We start from the raw sequence: 14015 nt of genomic DNA, 5'->3' as shown, positions 1-14015 counted from the left end.
CTAGCTTCCCTGAAAAGCTGCATATCACGGGGGCTGTTCAATGCTAATGCAGAACGCCATAGGATGTTTTTGTGTTGGTTAAGGGCAGTCAAGTCTGGTGAGAACCAAGGGCTACAGTGCCTTGCGAAAGTATTCGGCCCCCTTGAACTTTGCGACCTTTTGCCACAAGAATCAACAACAAGTGGGACACAATCATGAAGTGGAACGACATTTATTGGATATTTCAAACTTTTTTAACAAATCAAAAACTGAAAAATTGGGCGTGCAAAATTATTCAGCCCCCTTAAGTTAATACTTTGTAGCGCCACCTTTTGCTGCGATTACAGCTGTAAGTCGCTTGGGGTATGTCTCTATCAGTTTTGCACATCGAGAGACTGCATTTTTTTCCCATTCCTCCTTGTAAAACAGCTCGAGCTCAGTGAGGTTGGATGGAGTTTTCAGTTCTTTCCACAGATTCTCGATTGGATTCAGGTCTGGACTTTGACTTGGCCATTCTAACACCTGGATATGTTTATTTTTGAACCATTCCATTGTAGATTTTGCTTTATGTTTTGGATCATTGTCTTGTTGGAAGACAAATCTCCATCCCAGTCTCAGGTCTTTTGCAGACTCCATCAGGTTTTCTTCCAGAATGGTCCTGTATTTGGCTCCATCCATCTTCTCATCAATTTTAATCATCTTCCCTGTCCCTGCTGAAGAAAAGCAGGCCCAAACCATGATGCTGCCACCACCATGTTTGACAGTGGGGATGGTGTGTTCAGGGTGATGAGCTGTGTTGCTTTTACGCCAAACATAACGTTTTGCATTGTTGCCAAAAAGTTCAATTTTGGTTTCATCTGACCAGAGCACCTTCTTCCACATGTTTGGTGTGTCTCCCAGGTGGCTTGTGGCAAACATTAAACAACACTTTTTATGGATATCTTTAAGAAATGGCTTTCTTCTTGCCACTCTTCCATAAAGGCCAGATTTGTGCAATATACGACTGATTGTTGTCCTATGGACAGAGTCTCCCACCTCAGCTGTAGATCTCTGCAGTTCATCCAGAGTGATCATGGGCCTCTTGGCTGCATCTCTGATCAGTATTCTCCTTGTATGAGCTGAAAGTTTAGAGGGACGGCCAGGTCTTGGTAGATTTGCAGTGGTCTGATACTCTTTCCATTTCAATATTATCGCTTGCACAGTGCTCCTTGGGATGTTTAAAGCTTGGGAAATCTTTTTGTATCCAAATCCGGCTTTAAACTTCTTCACAACAGTATCTCGGACCTGCCTGGTGTGTTCCTTGTTCTTCATGATGCTCTCTGCGCTTTTAACGGACCTCTGAGACTATCACAGTGCAGGTGCATTTATACGGAGACTTGATTACACACAGGTGGATTGTATTTATCATCATTAGTCATTTAGGTCAACATTGGATCATTCAGAGATCCTCACTGAACTTCTGGAGAGAGTTTGCTGCACTGAAAGTAAAGGGGCTGAATAATTTTGCACGCCCAATTTTTCAGTTTTTGATTTGTTAAAAAAGTTTGAAATATCCAATAAATGTCGTTCCACTTCATGATTGTGTCCCACTTGTTGTTGATTCTTCACAAAAAAATACAGTTTTATATCTTTATGTTTGAAGCCTGAAATGTGGCAAAAGGTCGCAAAGTTCAAGGGGGGCGAATACTTTCGCAAGGCACTGTATATCTGTTCCTGGTTCTAAATTTCTTGAATGGGGCATGCTTATTTAAGATGGTTAGGAAGGCATTTAAAAAAAATAACCAGGCATCCTCTACTGACGGGATGAGATCAATATCCTTCCAGGATACCCCGGCCAGGTCGATTAGAAAGGCCTGCTCGCTGAAGTGTTTCAGGGAGCGTTTGACAGTGATGAGTGGAGGTCGTTTGACAGCTGACCCATTACCGATGCAGGCAATGAGGCAGTGATCGCTGAGATCTTGGTTGAAGACAGCAGAGGTGTATTTAGAGGGCAAGTTGGTTAGGATGATATCTATGAGGGTGCCCGTGTTTACGGCTTTGGGGAGGTACCTGGTAGGTTCATTGATAATTTGTGTGAGATTGAGGGCATCAAGCTTAGATTGTAGGATGGCTGGGGTGTTTAGCATGTTCCACTTTAGGTCGCCTAGCAGCACGAGCTCTGAAGATAGATGGGGGTCAATCAGTTCACATATGGTATCCAGAGCACAGCTGGGGACAGAGGGTGGTCTATAGCAGGCAGCAACGGTTGAAAGACTTGTTTTTAGAGAGGTGGATTTTTAAAAGTAGAATTGTTTTCTTACAGACCTGGAAAGTAGGACAGAACTCTGCAGGCTATCTTTGCAGTAGATTACAACACGGCCCCCTTTGGCAGTTCTATCTTGTCTGAAAATGTTGTAGTTAGGGATGAAAATTTAAGAATTTTTGGTGGTCTTCCTAAGCCAAGATTCAGACACAGCTAGAACATCCGGGTTGGCAGAGTGTGCTAAAGCAGTGAATAAAACAAACTTAGGGAGGAGGCTTCTAATGTTAACATGCATGAAACCAAGGCTATTACGGTTACAGAAGTCATCAAAAGAGAGCGCCTGGGGAATAGGAGTGGAGCTAGGCACTGCAGGGCCTGGATTCACCTCTACATCACCAGAGGAAAAGAGGAGGAGTAGGATAAGGGTACGGCTCAAAGCAATGAGAATTGGTCGTCTAGAACGTCTGGAACAGAGAGTAAAAGGAGGTTTCTGGGGGGGATAAAATAGCTTCAAGGTATAATGTACAGACAAAGGTATGGTAGGATGTGAATACAGTGGAGGTAAACCTAGGTATTGAGTGATGATGAGAGAGATATTGTCTCTAGAAACATCATTGAAACCAGGAGATGTCATCGCATGTGTGGGTGGTGGAACTAATAGGTTGGATAAGGTATAGTGAGCAGGACTAGAGGCTCTACAGTGAAATTAGCCAATAAACACTAACCAGAACAGCAATGGACAAGGCATATTGACATTGAGAGGCATGCTTAGTCGAGTGATCAAAAGGGTCCAGTGAGTGGAGAGGTTGGTTGGGGGTCACGGCGATTCAGACAGCTAGCCGGGCCATCGGTAGCAAGCTAGCATAGGATGGAGGTCTGTTTTTAGCCACCTCGTTCCGTGTGGTAGAGGGGATCAATCCAATTCGCAAAAAACATAGATCTAGTTATAGAGGCCCAAGAAAAAAATGATTTTTTGTTGTTGTTAATTAGCGGTCAGTTACCGTGAGACCGGCTGATGGAATTTTGTACCCGCCACAGCCCTAGTCGTGATGATGGTGATGGATTGCTCTCATAAAGCACCACTCATCTGAAAGGGTTTTCCATACTGTGGGTCATCACAGGATGACAATGACCTAACCCTAACCCTAACCCTGACCCTCTCCTCAACCCCCCACCCTCCATCCCCATCCATCAATCTTCCCCTTCCTCACCTCACCTCAACCCCCAGTTCACTTTGACTGGGCCCCTGTTATTCTATACCCAGACATGACAACTGGTCTCTCTCTCAAAATTGGCTGAGAGAAAGCTTAAGCTGGTGTATTTGTTGTCCTCACCGTAAACATGATTAATTGTTTTCATTATCAACATTCGAGATGCCTGGCCAAACGCCACGCCCACTAAGGTTTCAAATGCAAATCGTTCTGATTAGTCCCAGAAACCAGAACTGGCCTACACAAATCTTTGTTTCATGTCATTTTAACATTATCACAAACGACTTCTAGGATGTTAGGTTCAGACTGATGCATGGTGTGACCGATACAGCAGCGGAATTAATACAGGATGAGTCGTCTGGCAAACATTGGAGTAGCAGGCAACGTTTCTTAAAATAGGAAGAGAGGACTCAATGAAAGTTAGACAAAGTCAAACAAGCGAGAAAAAAAAGGGGTAAACGTTTGATGAGGAGGAGCTTGTGTTGTTCTCTGTGAAATGTATATGTATGACAAATTATATAGACGGAAATGTATTCTCATGTTATGTGTGTGTGTGTGACCTCAGACAGGGGAGTACGCCACTGATGAGGAGGAGGAGGAGGATGAGGAGGCAGGGCCAGCTGCGGACAGGGCCAGAGACGGGGAGGGCGACGGCGAGAAGAGCATTGAGGTGTTTGATTTGCCAGAAGCGGATGACATCATTTCCCCCTCAGAGTTGGATGCCACCAAACTCTACCAGAAGTTCAGAGAGGTCACTTCACTTCCTCTTTCCTTGTCTCTTTTCCTCTACTTCTTTCCTTTCACCACTCTAAAAAAAGACAGAAGGTCCCAAAAAAAGGTCTTACTGTATGTTTTAATGTATTTTCCTCGCCTTAATATCGCTAATACTGTTGCCCAGCACTCTGTCAAACAACTCTTTCTTGTTCCTGATTGGAACGAAGTCAAACAGTAGCAAATGTCTGAAAAAACAGTATTTGGGCGTTACTTTCTTCTAGAAACCTTTTGATTTGATTTTTTTTTTTTAATCATTTTTAAAGTAGCCAGCCTGCAAGTAATATTGATTAAAAAGCCTTACTACCACTGCTTGCACCAGGAGATTTTGTCCCTCACACCACATTTGCGTGACACACTTAACAAATTGCTCGAGCTGCACTGCGGTGTTCTGGATATTTAGTGAGAAATCATGTAATCTCTACTGTCCCAAAACCTCTGAACTCTCTCTCTGGGACTCTCTCATTCTCGCTCTCTTTTTCTCCCTCCTTTCTCTCTCTCTTTCTCTTCCTCTCTCTCTTTCTCTCTCTCTCTCTCTTTCTCTGGGACTCTCTCTTCCTCTTTCTCTCTTTCTGGGACTCTCTTTCTCTCTCTCTCTCTCTCTCATTCTTTCTCTCTTTCTCTCTCTCTCTCTTTCTCTTTATTTTTCTCTCTTTCTATCTCTCTCTTTCTCTCTTTCTCTTTCTTTCTTTTTCTCTCTTCACATTCCTTTACTGCCTCTTTCTCACAACTTCTCTCATTCTACTGTGTCCTTCCTCTCTTTCTCTGTCTGTCATTCAATCACCACTTTTCGCTCTCTGCCTATTGACTCCTTCTGTGTGTGTGTGTGTGTGTGTGTATGTCTCTGTCTCTGTCTTTGTCTCTGCATGAGGCTTGTCCAGCACAGAGGCTGCTCAGCCAAGTGTTTGATCATCAGATCGACCTCTTCCCTTTCTACTCCCTCAGCTGCAGATCAAGCACACTGTCACCGAGGCAGAGATACAGAAGCTCAAAAACAAGGTAAGAAAGCTCCGCTACTATCATCTCTAAGAATGGTATAAAATATATTTACTAAGCACCATAAAAGCATGAGGAATTGACATATGTTTGGAAAAAGGACATCATTGGACAGTGCAGTGGATAATAGTTTCTATTTTAAGTTATTTCTGAATATTTAAGGCAATTGCATGTGTATTTCAGAAGTCTAGCTCCGCTGCCTCTCTTGCAGTTTCGTGTCACAGGTGTCTGGGCGGTGAGTGAGTCAGTGGTTACGTGAGAGTGACAGGCAAGCAGGCACAGACACAAGAGATTTTTAAAAGTGTCTGGTTTATCCCCTGCATCCTGATAATGTTTTTTTAAATTTAATTAGGCAAGTCAGTTAAGAACAAATTCTTATTTTACAATGACGGCCTACCCCGGCCAAACCCTCCCCGAACCCGGATGGCGCTGGGCCAATTGTGTGCCGCCCTATGAGGACAGTTTAGATCAAACTGCAGGAAGTGATCTAAAAGCTCCGTAGATTATTAACTCAATTGAATGAGTGGATTTAGTGACAGTGAAAGATAAGCTTGTTGGTGTAATACTCTGAGCCTGAGCTGATCTGTTGGTCGTTGGGAGACTGTTGGTCGTTGGGAGACTGTTGCTTCAGAAGTTTGCCCTGGAGTAGAAGGATGTAGAAGGATGTAATACAGTAACAACATTTGAAAGGAGGTTGTGCCAATATACTAAACTCATTGAAGGGCTTGTTGCATGCAATGCTGCAGTTTCTCTTTGTTGTGAAGGCTGGTTAGTGATCTGTAAGTTAAGGTGTTCATCCCATAGCATAGTCTCATACCATAGTGCGTGCATGCGTGTGTGTGTGTCTGTGATTGTGTCTGTGATTGTGTGTGTGTGTGTGTGTGTGTTGCCATGCTAATGTGTTTATGTGTGTTCAGTATCTGAATGTCTGTGTGCTTGCCTACCCCAGCTAGCAGCGGTGGACAGGGAGAAGGCGCGCTGGGAGAAAGAGAAGAGCCAGCTGAAGGCCAGCATGGAGGAGAACAAGGAGAGGATGTTGAAGCTGGAGAGTTACTGGATCGAGGCCCAGACCCTGTGCCACACGGTCAACGAGCACCTGAAGGAGGCCCAGTGTCAGTACACCACCCTAGAGAAGAAGTACAACAAGGCCAAGAAACTCATCAAAGATTTCCAGCAGAAGTGAGTCAGAGTCTGGTGCTAAACTAAACAACATACTGGTTCAATATGCTGTATCATTCCTAGGCTTGGTAAGGCTGTTACGAACTCTCCCAAGTGAAATATCTAACTTAGGGTAGTGCGTTTGTCTTGAGGTCAGGCGACCCATGTTCTAAGGGAGTTACTCATTCCCGCCGCTCATGTCCATACAGAACTATTAATGTATTTTCCTTGCACTAATATCACTAATACTGTTGCCCAGCACTTTGTCAAACAACTCTTTGTTGTTCCTTTCGCATCTTTTAACTGACTACAGATCAACATCAACATGTACTTTTGTGATTTACTGTACTTCGTATTATACTGTAGCACACTTGGAATGTTGCTTTGTGCCAATTAACTAGGCAGACTGGAACTACAGTAACCAGTTAATAGGATTAAATAGGTGATCTGTTGCTCTGGTCTAGTCAGTAACTAGCCACACACTCCAGATGTGTTGCTCTGGTCTAGTCAGTAACTAGCCACACACTCCAGATGTGTTGCTCTGGTCTAGTCAGTAACTAGCCACACACTCCATATCTGTTGCTCTGGTCTAGTCAGTAACTAGCCACACACTCCATATTAAGCCAGCAGCATACCACCCTGCATACCACTGCTGGCTTGCTTCTGAAGCTAAGCAGGGTTGGTCCTGGTCAGTTCCTGGATGGGAGACCAGATTCTGCTGGAAGTGGTGTTGGAGGGCCAGTAGGAGGCACTCTTTCCTCTGGTCTAAAAAAAATATCCCAATGCCCCAGGGTAGTGATTGGGGACGCTGCCCTGTGTAGGGTGCCGTCTTTCGGATGGGACGTTAAACGGGTGTCCTGACTCTCTGAGGTCATTAAAGATTCCATGGCACTTATCGTAAGAGTAGGGGTGTTAACCCTGGTGTCCTGGCTAAATTACCAGTCTGGCCCTCAAACCATCACGGTCACCTAATAATCCCCAGTTGACAATTGGCTCATTCCTCCTCTTCCCTGTAACTATTCCTAAGGTCGTTGCTGCAAATGAGAACGTGTTCTCAGTCAACGTACCTGGTAAAATAACAAATAAATAAAACAATAAATAAAATATCTGTTGCTCTGGTCTACTCAGTAACTAGCCACACACTCCAGATCTGTTGCTCTGGTCTAGTCAGTAACTAGCCACACACTCCAGATCTGTTGCTCTGGTCTAGTCAGTAACTAGCCACACACTCCAGATATGTTGCTCTGGTCTAGTCAGTAACTAGCCACACACTCCAGATCTGTTGCTCTGGTCTACTCAGTAACTAGCCACACACTCCAGATCTGTTGCTCTGGTCTACTCAGTAACTAGCCACACACTCCAGATCTGTTGCTCTGGTCTAGTCAGTATCTAGCCACACACTCCAGATCTGTTGCTCTGGTCTAGTCAGTAACTAGCCACACACTCCAGATCTGTTGCTCTGGTCTAGTCAGTAACTAGCCACACACTCCAGATGTGTCCTTGTTATCTGTTGCCATTAGAGTAAAATGGGCTCCCGAGTGGCGCAGCAGTGCATCATCTCAGTGATAGAGGTGTCATTACAGACACTGGTTCAATTCCAGGGTTTGGCTGGGGTAGCCGTCATTGTAAATAAGAATATGTTCTTAACTGACATGCCTAGTTAAATATATATATTTTTTTTAAATGACTGAAAACCTGAAGAATTGCAACATTATTCAGTCCACTTTGGTTTATAAGGACAACATCTTATCGTAGCTATGTTATTTAAGATTCAAATCCAAATTTAGAGGCCATTGCAAATGACAGCTTATTTTAGGTAATACACATCTGTTTTTCAAACCCTGTTATTTTCCTACAGTATGTGTATCAAACGTTTTCACAAACAGATTCCACCCATGAATCTGAAGGACATTTTAACCAAGTGCCACTTAGTTGAAGCATGTCTGTAGAGAGAGAGAGAGAGAGTTGTGTTGACTTCCTATGCAGCTCTGCTCCACACCGCAGCCTCTCTCTCAGAGTAGTGAGTTGATCTCTATGGTCATTCCCATCAGAAGTGCTTTGCCACTCTCCGCTCTGACTGCCTTTAAATTCCTTTGTCCTTGAGGCAACATTGCTGCTAACTGCGGAAACAAACTCTCATCCATTTTAACAGCAGCAATGTTGAACAGGCCAGAATAAGACAGGCAGATAATTTCACCAAGCGGATGTAGTGAGCACAAGGAATTGCAAATGTCTCAAGAGCCAATGTCTGTGTGTCTGTCTGTCTGTGTTGGGTTTGTTATGGTTGTTTGTCTGTCTGAGTGTGTTGGGTTTGTTATGGTTGTTTGTCTGTCTGAGTGTGTTGTGTTTGTTATGGTTGTTTGTCTGTCTGAGTGTGTTGGGTTTGTTATGGTTGTTTGTCTGTCTGAGTGTGTTGGGTTTGTTATGGTTGTTTGTCTATCTGAGTGTGTTGGGTTTGTTATGGTTGTTTGTCTGTCTGAGTGTGTTGGGTTTGTTATGGTTGTTTGTCTGTCTGAGTGTGTTGGGTTTGTTATGATTGTTTGTCTGTCTGAGTGTGCTGGGTTTGTTATGGTTGTTTGTCTGTCTGAGTGTGTTGGGTTTGTTATGGTTGTTTGTCTGTCTGAGTGTGTTGATTTGTTATGGTTGTTTGTCTGTCTGAGTGTGTTGGGTTTGTTATGGTTGTTTGTCTGTCTGAGTGTGTTGGGTTTGTTATGGTTGTTTGTCTGTCTGTCTGAGTACAAGGGAGTCATGCGTCCTTCAGCCCTGCTGTAAGACAGAGGCAGGACTGTGTCAGGCTGTCACTCTGTCTTTATTTCCTATCCTCCCTGGGATAGTCTCCTTTTACCACACACAGACACACACACACACACCACACACCACACACACACACCACACACACACACACACACACAAACACCACACACACCACACACACACACACACCACACACCACACACCACACACCCACACACACACACACACACACACACACACACACACACACACTATACCCTTCTTTACCTTCTACACTCCTGTTAAAGGGGACAACACAGAGAGGAGCTCTACATATCTCGTCATATTCACACATTCCTGTTCTCACCTCTGTTAGAGGAACAGTCCCAACTCCCCAAACACCTAACACTCCGTCCCTGTCCTCACCCCTGTGAGAGGAGCGATCCCAGCTACTCAAACACCTAACACTCCGTCCCTGTCCTCACCCCTGTGAGAGGAGCGGTCCCAGCTACTCAAACACCTAACACTTCTGTCCCTGTCTTCACCCCTGTCAGATGAGCTGTCCCCAACCATCCAAATATCTTACACTCTGTCCCTGTCCTCACACCAAACACTCTCCCTGTCATCACCCCTGTCAGAGGGACACCAACGTACCCTTCTAACCCCCATCTCCTTCTCTTCTCTCCCCTCTCTCTGTTTCTCCCAGGGAGGTGGAGTTTGTCCAGAAGGAGGATGCAGAGAGGAAGAGGCTGGAGGATGCAGAGAAGTCCCACCTGGAAGAGATCCAGGGACTGCAAGTCAGGGTAATATGCTCTCTCAATGGCCTTCCTCTATGGTAATCTAATCAATCCTGCTGAGTACATCCAGGTGTAGAGTGAAATTGATCTTGGGTCAGTTTAGCATCTTCCCCATTAATGGTTAGGGTTAGGATTGGGCGAGGGGAAGCTGATCCTAGATCTGTACCTAGGGAAACTACAATCTGTACCTAGGGAAACCCACAACCAAAGATCAGAGTTATTGACATGCTTATGGCTGTGTGATATGTTTATACCGGTACCTATACAAGTGTACATTATGTATCTGTATAAGTACAAGATAAACCCCTAATTCCCCCTAAACATAACGTTCCAGCCCACTAAACATAACATACCAGCCACTAAACATAACATTCCAGCCCACTAAACATAACATACTAGCCACCAAACATAACATAACAGCCCACTAAACATAACATACCAGCCCACTAAACATAACATACCAGCCACCAAACATAACGATCCAGCCCACTAAACATAACATACCAGCCACTAAACATAACATACCAGCCACCAAACATAACATACCAGCCCACTAAACATAACATATCAGCCACTAAACATAACATACCAGCCACCAAACATAACATTCCAGCCCACTAAACATAACATACCAGCCACCAAACATAACGTTCCAGCCCACTAAACATAACATACCAGCCACTAAACATAACATTCCAGCCCACTAAACATAACATACTAGCCACCAAACATAACATAACAGCCCACTAAACATAACATACCAGCCCACTAAACATAACATACCAGCCACTAAACATAACATACCAGCCACCAAACATAACATAACAGCCACCAAACATAACATAACAGCCCACTAAACATAACATACCAGCCACTAAACATAACATAACAGCCACCAAACATAACATAACAGCCCACTAAACATAACATAACAGCCCACTAAACATAACATAACAGCCCACTAAACATAACGTTCCAGCCCACTAAACATAACATAACAGCCCACTAAACATAACATAACAGCCCACTAAACATAACATAACAGCCCACTAAACATAACGTTCCAGCCCACTAAACATAACATAACAGCCCACTAAACATAACATAACAGCCCACTAAACATAACATAACAGCCCACTAAACATAACATACCAGCCACTAAACATAACATACCAGCCACCAAACATAACATACCAGCCACTAAACATAACATACCAGCCACCAAACATAACATACCAGCCCACTAAACATAACATAACAGCCACTAAACATAACATAACAGCCACCAAACATAACATAACAGCCCACTAAACATAACATAACAGCCCACTAAACATAACATACCAGCCACTAAACATAACATACCAGCCACCAAACATAACATACCAGCCCACTAAACATAACATAACAGCCACTAAACATAACATAACAGCCACCAAACATAACATAACAGCCCACTAAACATAACATAACAGCCCACTAAACATAACATACCAGCCCACTAAACATAAGCACATTCTTTTGATTAGCACACTGGTTTGATTACCACAGTGGTTTGATTAGCACACTGGTTTGATTACCACACTGGTTTGATTAGCACACTGGTTTGATTAGCACACTGGTTTGATTACCACACTGGTTTGATTACCACACTGGTTTGATTAGCACACTGGTTTGATTACCACAGTGGTTTGATTAGCACAGTGGTTTGATTACCACACTGGTTTGATTACCACACTGGTTTGATTACCACACTGGTTTGATTACCACACTGGTTTGATTACCACACTGGTTTGATTACCACACTGGTTTGATTAGCACACTGGTTTGATTACCACACTGGTTTGATTAGCACACTGGTTTGATTACCACACTGGTTTGATTAGCACACTGGTTTGATTAGCACACTGGTTTGATTACCACACTGGTTTGATTACCACACTGGTTTGATTAGCACACTGGTTTGATTACCACACTGGTTTGATTAGCACAGTGGTTTGATTACCACACTGGTTTGATTACCACACTGGTTTGATTAGCACACTGGTTTGATTACCACACTGGTTTGATTAGCACAGTGGTTTGATTACCACACTGGTCTGATTAGCACAGTGGTTTGATTACCACACTGGTTTGATTAGCACATTGGTTTGATTACCACACTGGTTTGATTAGCACACTGGTTTGATTACCACACTGGTTTGATTACCACACTGGTTTGATTAGCACAGTGGTTTGATTACCACACTGGTTTGATTAGCACAGTGGTTTGATTACCACACTGGTCTGATTAGCACAGTGGTTTGATTACCACACTGGTTTGATTAGCACATTGGTTTGATTACCACACTGGTTTGATTAGCACACTGGTTTGATTACCACACTGGTTTGATTAGCACAGTGGTTTGATTACCACACTGGTTTGATTACCACACTGGTTTGATTAGCACACTGGTTTGATTACCACACTGGTTTGATTACCACACTGGTTTGATTAGCACACTGGTTTGATTACCACACTGGTTTGATTACCACACTGGTTTGATTAGCACAGTGGTTTGATTACCACACTGGTTTGATTAGCACAGTGGTTTGATTACCACACTGGTCTGATTAGCACAGTGGTTTTATTACCACACTGGTTTGATTAGCACATTGGTTTGATTACCACACTGGTTTGATTAGCACACTGGTTTGATTACCACACTGGTTTGATTAGCACAGTGGTTTGATTACCACACTGGTTTGATTACCACACTGGTTTGATTACCACACTGGTTTGATTACCACACTGGTTTGATTAGCACAGTGGTTTGATTACCACACTGGTTTGATTAGCACAGTGGTTTGATTACCACACTGGTCTGATTAGCACAGTGGTTTGATTACCACACTGGTTTGATTAGCACAGTGGTTTGATTAGCACAGTGGTTTGATTACCACACTGGTTTGATTACCACGCTGGTCTGATTAGCACAGTGGTTTGATTACCACACTGGTTTGATTACCACACTGGTTTGATTACCACACTGGTTTGATTAGCACAGTGGTTTGATTACCACACTGGTTTGATTAGCACACTGGTTTGATTAGCACACTGGTTTGATTACCACACTGGTTTGATTACCACACTGGTTTGATTAGCTCACTGGTTTGATTAGCACAGTGGTCTTCAAACCTCACCTTGCGGACACCCCAGATGTTTCACAATTTTGTTGTAGCTCTTAACTAGCTCCCCTGATTTACCTGGTCCAGGGCTTTATGATTAGTTGACAATTAGAATCAAATCAATTTGTATTGGTCGCATACACATACAGTTGAAGTCGGAAGTTTACATACACTTTAGCCAGATACATTTAAACTCAGTTTTTCCCAATTCCTGACATTTAATCCTAGGAAAAATTCCCTGTCTTAGGTCAGTTAGGATCACCACTTTATTTTAAGAATGTGAAATGTCAGAATAATAGTAGAGAGAATGATTTATTTCAGGTTTATTTATTTCATTACATTCCCAGTGGGTCAGAAGTTTACATACACTCAATTAGCATTGCCTTTAAATTGTTTAACTTGGGTCAAACGTTTCGGGTAGCCTTCCACAAGCTTCCCAAAATAAGTTGGGTGAATTTTGGCCCATTCCTCCTGACAGAGCTGGTGTAACTGAGTCAGGTTTGTAGGCCTCCTTGCTCGCACATGCTTTTTCAGTTCTGCCCACAAATGTTTCTATAGGATTGAGGTCAGGGCTTTGTGATGGCCACTCCAATACCTTGACTTTGTTGTCATTAAGCTATTTTGCCACAACTTTGGATGCATGCTTGGGGTCATTGTCCATTTGGAAGACCCATTTGCGACCAAGCTTTAACTTCCTGACTGATGTCTTGAGATGTTGCTTCAATATATCCACCTAATTTTCCTGCCTCATAATACCATCTATTTTGTGAAGTGCACCTGCCCCTCCTGCAGCATAGCACCCCCAGAACATGCTGCTGCCACCCCCGTGCTTCACGGTTGGGATGTTGTTCTTCGGCTTGCAAGCCTCCCCCTTTTTCATCCAACCATAACGATGGGCATTATGGCCAAACAGTTCTATTTTTGTTTCATCAGACCAGAGGACATTTCTCCAAAAAGTAC

The 14015-nt window shown here is 43.4% G+C and overlaps 1 protein-coding gene across 1 annotated transcript in view; it reads left to right on the top strand.

Moving 5' to 3' along the window:
- Positions 1 to 14015, top strand: part of LOC139373779 (protein phosphatase 1, regulatory subunit 9A) — a 102341-nt gene that overhangs the window by 68002 nt on the left and 20324 nt on the right. Inside the window, exons 7-10 of the mRNA XM_071114760.1 lie at positions 3998 to 4183; positions 5149 to 5202; positions 6149 to 6378; positions 9797 to 9893. Coding sequence (XP_070970861.1) covers positions 3998 to 4183; positions 5149 to 5202; positions 6149 to 6378; positions 9797 to 9893 — 567 coding nt within the window. The remainder of the gene's footprint in view (positions 1 to 3997; positions 4184 to 5148; positions 5203 to 6148; positions 6379 to 9796; positions 9894 to 14015) is intronic.

The sequence above is a fragment of the Oncorhynchus clarkii genome, chromosome 18 (assembly GCF_045791955.1).
Source record: "Oncorhynchus clarkii lewisi isolate Uvic-CL-2024 chromosome 18, UVic_Ocla_1.0, whole genome shotgun sequence".
Taxonomy (NCBI): Eukaryota; Metazoa; Chordata; class Actinopteri; order Salmoniformes; family Salmonidae; genus Oncorhynchus; species Oncorhynchus clarkii.
This window is presented reverse-complemented; position numbering and strand designations above follow the sequence as displayed.